The 7545-nt window shown below is 44.8% G+C and overlaps 1 protein-coding gene across 1 annotated transcript; it reads right to left on the bottom strand.

Moving 5' to 3' along the window:
* Window positions 1-861: 861 nt before the first annotated feature.
* On the bottom strand, window positions 862-7084 carry LOC119274450 (serine/threonine-protein kinase BSK1-2-like). Its single transcript, XM_037555156.1, has 9 exons — window positions 6628-7084; window positions 6392-6527; window positions 5565-5698; window positions 5045-5150; window positions 4670-4755; window positions 2971-3159; window positions 1803-1988; window positions 1615-1728; window positions 862-1529 (listed from the first exon to the last, which is right to left on the bottom strand). Exons 1-9 carry the CDS (start codon window positions 6994-6996, stop codon window positions 1275-1277), a joined length of 1575 nt encoding a protein of 524 aa, XP_037411053.1. The 5' UTR covers window positions 6997-7084; the 3' UTR covers window positions 862-1274.
* Between the last annotated feature and the right edge of the window lie 461 nt (window positions 7085-7545).

Genomic DNA, 7545 nt, shown 5'->3' with positions numbered 1-7545 from the left:
CTTCCGGTATGGTGGATAATGAGTCGTCGGACCCCACCTCTATTTTGAGTGGGCCGACGAAGGAAAGGGGACCATCGGGCAGGAAGAAGACGAGATAGAATGAGTAGTGTGAGATGGCTCTACAAGTTATAGAATGGTGATGTGGTCTACTTGTAAGTAAGGGAATTAGAATGTGTGGTGTAGTTGTTAGCTGCGAGGGATATGTTGCTTATGAAATTTGTGAACATTCTCACCTATTTTCTCTCTAAGAAATCTCTCCCCGTTCGTTTGTTCCTCATCCCAAATTCCTCGAATTATTAGTGACTTCCGATTCTTTCAATCAGGACACCACATTGTCCTAGCTTCACGTTGTCACAAAAAAAAAGCTTCATGTTGTCACTGTCTTTTCCTCTTCCTCCTGCCGCCCTCCGGTATGGTGCCGCCCACAACCATCCCTCTAAACTCGAGTTCTTTTCGAACCCCCCACCCCATACTGCACCCGAAACAATGAATCATTGACACCCCTCCACCAGCAATGTTGCTGCCACCTTGTTCCGGGTCGCTCCGGGTTCAACCACGCCGGCGACCCCGCGCCTTGTGCTTGCACTGCGGCATCCCATCTCTTCCTCAGGGTTGCGCTTGAAATTTGACTGGCGTGAGTTGTAAATTCAGGCAACTTACCAATACCAAACGCGTAAATCTAAACTCCCAGTCAACAAAGGGGTCTTTCGAATATCCTCGGTCGGTACAAACTTGAAGCGTCTGGAGTGAGATCATGGAGTCATGAGGGGAAATGCTACCGGCTTAGACAGTGTCATGTGCCAAACCTGTAACAGTTATGCTCTTCAGGCAATCATTCAACCGCAGTGCAAGCGTAGATAATTATGCAAGGACTCCACAATTCTACATAGCCCATAAGATGAGCAGGAATGTACTCAGGCCGATGTACATCCAAACCAATATTTTCTGTACAAACAGGATATAGGTATGTTTATTTGCTTTAGCTACAACAAGGACCCTTCCCAACAACCAGCAACACACATTCAAACGAACGACCGCGTTTGCTGCCTGTTTCAACTGACGTTATATACAACAAACATGGGCCCAAAAATGCACTACCTATCACAGGTATGCCAAACCAAACGAGTTCCTTCAATCGCATTCGCAGGACTCTTCAGTGAAACGTCTTCCCGCAGATCTTCTAGCTCCTATACCGCTCAGATCAGCGCAAACTACCGATTACATACATATATATGGGATGGATGTGACTTCTCCGAGTTTAATATGCTCTTCATTCATGGACCTCTTGCGCTCTTTTGCCTCTTCTCTTCAAGTTGTGAGGCCTCGTTCAACATGTCGGTGGCGTCACTCTGCATATCTAGCTTGGACAGGGCGACCGCCTGCATGTAGAAAGCTGTGGGCCAATCGGGATACACACACTGCGCTTGCATTGCGTCCCGGAGGGCAGCGTCAGGCTGGTCACACATCAGGTGGCACAAGCTCCGTCTGGCGTAAACCGTTGGCGACACCATTGTCCCGACATCAACAAACTGTGAAACAATAACAGGCAAAGGATGGATCAGAAAATTTTACAGCGACTTGGAGAACGTCCTATAGATCCAGATAAGGCACTACCTGAGTATAACAATCTATGGCTGCTTTGAAGTCCTTGTCTCGGAAAGCAAAGTCGCCCTGTTTCCGGGCGTCCAACATATCCCTCATCTGCTGTGTCCATTCTTGGAACGATAACTGCAATGTGGAGACCGGTGAAGATACAGCACTGCAGAAAGGACATGCTGGAAACAGAACACGATGCTCTTTACCTCATTACTCCCTTCATCATCTCTGTAATGCATCGAGACTAGAATCTGATGTATGGCAGTTAGGTCCATCCTTGAACAGGCTTCTCCCATGGGAGAAAGAGGGTGCTGTGGCTGTGGAGTAGGGCTAGGTGGTGCCTTTGACGGTTCATCAGGTTTCGGAACTCCAAGCATCACATAGGATGGCACCTGCTTTGTATTTTGCAATGAGAAATCATCAGATATACATGTCATGCTACTCATCTATCGAAATTATGTCATTCCTAACACAGAAGTAACAAAGCAAAATGTTACGTACAAAACTAGGCCTAAATAAATACTCCCTCCTTCCCATAATATAAGATGTTATTACAACCAATATGTGTATATCGGCTGTAATAACATCTTATATTATGAGACGGAGGGAGTAACAAACATAACATGCTGAACACAATTTGGAACATACAGCCTTTGCACAGTGCTGGAAGACATACATTATATACTCTATGCCAAAGTGGGCATATGCCCTTTTTTTGGCGGGAGATATGCCCATATGTTGAGTACTGAGTACTGTTATTCAATATATTTAATAACATTCATCACCACTAAATGGTTGGTCACTACTCCCTCTCCATTCAGTTATATAGGGTGTATTTTGATTAGTTAACACAAGGCTTGAACCAACAATTACTCCCTCCGTCCGGAAATACTTGTCATCAAAATGGATAAAAGGGGATGTATCTAGACGTATTTTAGATACATCTCTTTTTATCCATTTTGATGACAAGTATTTTCGGACGGAGGGAGTACTTCATTAACATACAAATCCACTGACATCAACTTTGTGTCACATAAACTACATGCTGATGGAGTAATTGTTGGTCAAATCCTTGTCTTAACCAATCAAAATTTGTCCTATATATCTGGAAGGAGGGAGTATGTTACTGCCACAGTTACCCACATTTCGACCAAAGGGCCTGAAAGGGCCCAGTGAAAATACTTCTGAACAGCATGCACGAGAAACTCTCAAGTACATGACTGAAATGTCAGGAATCATCATGTGAATGCGGAAGTTACACTAACATATCAATAGCGTAAATGATAGGAAAGGGGGGCTCTGTAGTCCAATGCTAAAACATCTTAATTCATAGTCAAAAACTAGAAGAAACATAAGAAGAGTAGATGTTATTACCTCTGATTTGGTTTGCAGTGGCTCGAGAATGGAAACCAACTTCTTTATATCAGGCCGGTCTCTTGGTTCATACTGCAAACATTGAGAAGCAAGATTCACCAAAGTAGTAGCCTCCTCCGTTGAGTAGTTCCCCTCCAAATGTGAATCCATTAGTGCTTGGATGTTTCTGCTTCTTATCATATCAAGTGCCTGAGTGCAATGAAGCATATACCCATCATTACCAGTGTGCATACTAATGTACATTGTCTTCCTAACTGGTGATAGGCTTTGGTAAATAATTGTACAGGCCGTAGTTTCTACACACAACAAGTTGAGTAGGTCGCATGGAATTCCAACAATATTTAATGGGTTGATCAAGTTTTTCAGATATGGGTGTTCAAAACGACCAAAAAATTATCGGACATAAGAAGGAAATTCTATTGGTGCAACCCAAAAATTGCATGAGGACAATGAAATCCCCCGAAAGGTTTGTGCTACTGGTGCCTACCTCAGCTGCTAGTTGGACTAATGCAACGCTCAGGAGCACATGGCCTTTGGGTGCAGACGTTTTGAGACTGTCGCACAGGGATTATTCAACCAATTTGGCCGGCGAACCAGTAGTAGATTATGTGTTTGACTCATGTAATCTCATTTTTGACCGATCATGGTCGTGCTCCATCTTTTTTCCTTTGTTTTCATGACTGTTTTGTACATTGGATAATTTATTAATAAAATGGCTGTGTGCATCATGATGATGCATCATGATGGTGCAGAGGCCGGGGCTATCCCCTTTTGGATAAAAAAGGTCCAAATGGGCATAGGGTGAGGGTGAGGGTGAGGTGAACACCAACCAGTAAACTCTGTACTGACACTGAGTGTCGTCACACCGATCATGTCTGCCACGAGCGAGGCAAGTGACACGGATGACGCAAGCGACAGCATATAGCATTGAGCGGCCAACACAAGGAGCGACTCTATGCTTGAAGGGGGAGATATGGCCACAACATATAGGTGGGAGTGATATTGCAAAGTGGCTATTAGAGCATTTTACAAGGGTAAGCTACTAAGCTGACACTGCCTGTTGGGCCAATCATACAGCACACGAATGACTTCTACATCCTCTTGGTCAGAGCATAGATGTCAGCCTGGATGTGTAATGACCATGTGTATTGGCTAAACAATATTACTATTACTTCAAATAATAGTATACATTATATGTAAGAATTTCTTGGCAGAAAACCTGTGTGGATCCGCGCAAACTTGTACAGCTAAATATGAAATTCAACATGAATGTTTTCGTTATAGTTCAATCTACATGGGTGTTCAACTGGTATTTGTGCTGACTGCTGAGAAATGTTAAGCTTCATGCACTAGCCAACGCAACCAAAAGTCCGAACTGATGGAAATGCTAGGCAAGCAACATATACACTTCAAAAACCCCTCTCACATGTGACGCGGGAAGTCAGCGCGTGAATAGACTCAGAGGTATGGTTCAAGAAGACACAGAGGGGGACAACAACAATTTTTGGATAAATTGCGAAAGCATGTTGAAGTGTATATGTGGATTACCTAGCCCTTTCCATTAGTTTGGACTTTTGGTTGCGTTGGCTAGTGCATGAAGCTTAGCAAGAAAAACCAAACAAGTATCTCTTTGGCATAATTTCTGTATTTCCTTAGCTGAATATGATGGAAGCTAAGAAAACATGCTTAACAAACTTACATGGGAAGGAGGTATGCGCTTTCCGCTGAGAAGATCGAGGAGTACAGTGCCAAAACTGAAAATGACACTTTCTGCTGTGACCCTGCCTGAAAGAAAGAAAAGACAAAAACTCAAATGCGCATCGGTGGTGCCTTTGTCAACATCAATAATGCAGAAAAGACTCCTCATGATTTCTATCTAATACATTTAACCAATATCTTAACAAAAGTACTATATTTGTCTTTCCACTTTGAGAAATTTTGTTATTCAGTGCCGACAGATTAAAGCTTCATCCCCTGACATTCCTATTGTTTGTGGAGTGGAGGATTGCAATAATAAAACTGAACTCCTAGAAGAAGAAATATTTCATTACTAAGTAAGAAAAGGATTAAATACCATTTCTCAGATATTCTGGAGGTGTGTACGCTAGATTTGTGCTATAACTTTTCCCATCCCTGCTGTTTTTCATCAGACCAAAGCATGAGAGGCGTGGATCACCATTCTGCAACCAGAAAGGTTATTAGATGCTTTGCTTACATGCATGGTAATTGGTACAAATGACATGTTCAACTGTTGGATGCAATCAACATCTAATAAAACCTACTTGGTGAAGTTGTAAACAAATTGAATGCATGACATCTTCCAAATGCCAATGTAAGTTCTGCTAAACAATTTTCCTAGTAATCGAATTATCCTTGTAGTTTATGCGCGCATAAACAGTGCATAAAAAGACAGCTAGCTGCTAACATTTCAGTTTCTTGTTAACAGAAAAAAAAAACTTGACTTTTTTTAGGTAAAACGAAATCTAAACTTGGAAACCTCTAAATATCGTCACCATGGCCATCAGCACAAGACATTAATCATTGGTTTGACAAAGTCTATACACTTAAATAGACTTGTCTTGCTGATCATTTACCTCATCAAAGAGGACTCTGTATGCATTTAGGTCATGATATAAAGAGCGTTCCTCATTGCTGCAATATCCCAATGCTTCGGCAATGTAGTATGCAACTCTCAGACGCATAGCCCATTCAATAGTCTGGTTTTCCCCTGCACAAGGGCAAAAGTATGGCGAAGAGCATATTAATTTGATAGTTGTTTGCAAGACCAGTTCATACCCATTGTGCACAGATGATAAGTGCCATCACTTGTCGGTATTTAAGTCAAAATGACCAAATTAGCAATCACAAGCAGTATGTGTGCAATATTTCCCTTTTATACAAGGTGATAATCAAAATAACAAGTGAGCATGGAAGCTGGAGACCCGAGGGAAGGTCAATCAAGCATTAACTATCAATAGCTTAAGTTCGACATCAAAATGCTGCAAACAACTGCACTGAGTAGAAGCCTTGTGCAGAAACAATAACTTCCCTTTGGTGATAAATGTCATCACTAGTAAGTCTTTAACTCAAGAATGACCGAAGTAGCAATCACAAACAGGATGTGTGTAATCCTGAGATAAATTAGACTCAATTGCATCCAGGATGCTAATCGAAATAACTTGTATATCAATTGCTTAAGTTTGACATCAAAAATTCAAAATGCTGCAAACACTGCACTGAGAGTAGAAGCCTTGTGCAGACACAATAACTTGCCAAATTCAACACTTGCTTACCGCATCCCATAATTCAGCAACATCCACTAAAGCAAAGGATTTCCAAGTTCTGTAGAATCAACAAACGGTCCGGGCAACTTACTAACTAAAGACAGTCTGCGGCGAGGGGGGTTACTTGGGGGACTCACAGTGGAACAGGTGCTTGGCGAGGGTATCGTTGGACATGAACTCCGCGACAAGCAGCCGCTCGTCGCCGTCGCAGCAGTAGCCGATGAGGTTTGCCAGCCTCCGGTGCCGCAGCTTGCCCACCCCCTTCGCCTCCTCCTGGAAACCAGACAAACAATTCGTCAAAACCATATGCCCCCAAAACTCCCAATTCAGCCATACACCAAACCACGAGTTCCTCGCGGCTTCTCCCTCCTACCGCGAACTGCTTGGGGTCGGGCCAGGCATGCTTGGCGAACTTCTTGACGGCGATGGCGCGAGGGGCGGCGCCCCGCAGCCGGCCCCTGTAGACGAGGTTGGGAGCCTTCTCGCCGCTCTCCGACACGATGTTCCCCGCCGCGAAGCCGTCCGTGGCCGCGCGGAGCTCCGCCAGCGAGAACTCCGCGAGCGCCGGGACCTCCTGCTCCTCCTCCCCACGTGCCGCGGTCGGCGGCGGCGGGGCGGCCTTCTGCGCCTTGAGGGTGAAGGAGGGGCGGTGCGGCGGCGGGGGAGATGGAGCGGGCCGCCGGGGCGCCGGCGGCTTCTCCGCGTGGACCCACGACCGCAGCGAGGAGCCGCAGCAGCCCATGAAGGAAGCGTGGGGAGAAAAGTCCGTCGGCGTCCGCTGGCCGGGCCTTTTGCGTGCGCGGCTGTGCGCTCGTGTGCGTGGGGGCGAGGGGACGGTTGTTGTAACTTGCTTGCGGCTTCTCTGGGTTTCGGTCCCGTGTTGCTCCCTCCTCGTGCTCTTTGGGTTACGATGACTGTAGTAGTCTGGAACGCGGACATTTCGGGACTAGGATCCGTCGGCTGCGTCCATTTCTTCCTTGCCAGATGACGCACATGTGTACACACACTTGTTATAATACGACCACCCAAGCGTGACAGATCATGCACAAATGTTGACGGAGACAAGAAACTGGCCCGCGACTCTCAATTTGTCGATGAAGCTTTATACAAACATGATGAGCATACACCCGCTGTTTGCATAATTAAGATGCCCACCACAAAAACAATAACACAGACACACACAAAATAAGACCAGTTAATAGCAAAGTCATACGACATCGAAGCTATGCCTTGATGAAGTAGTAGAAAGAAAAAGGAACTCTCAGTCGATAAAAAAAAGATCAACAACCTA

The sequence above is a fragment of the Triticum dicoccoides genome, chromosome 1A, assembly GCF_002162155.2.
Source record: "Triticum dicoccoides isolate Atlit2015 ecotype Zavitan chromosome 1A, WEW_v2.0, whole genome shotgun sequence".
Classification (NCBI taxonomy): Eukaryota; Viridiplantae; Streptophyta; class Magnoliopsida; order Poales; family Poaceae; genus Triticum; species Triticum dicoccoides.
Note: the sequence above shows the minus strand (reverse complement) of the source record. Positions and strands in the feature narration are given on the sequence as shown.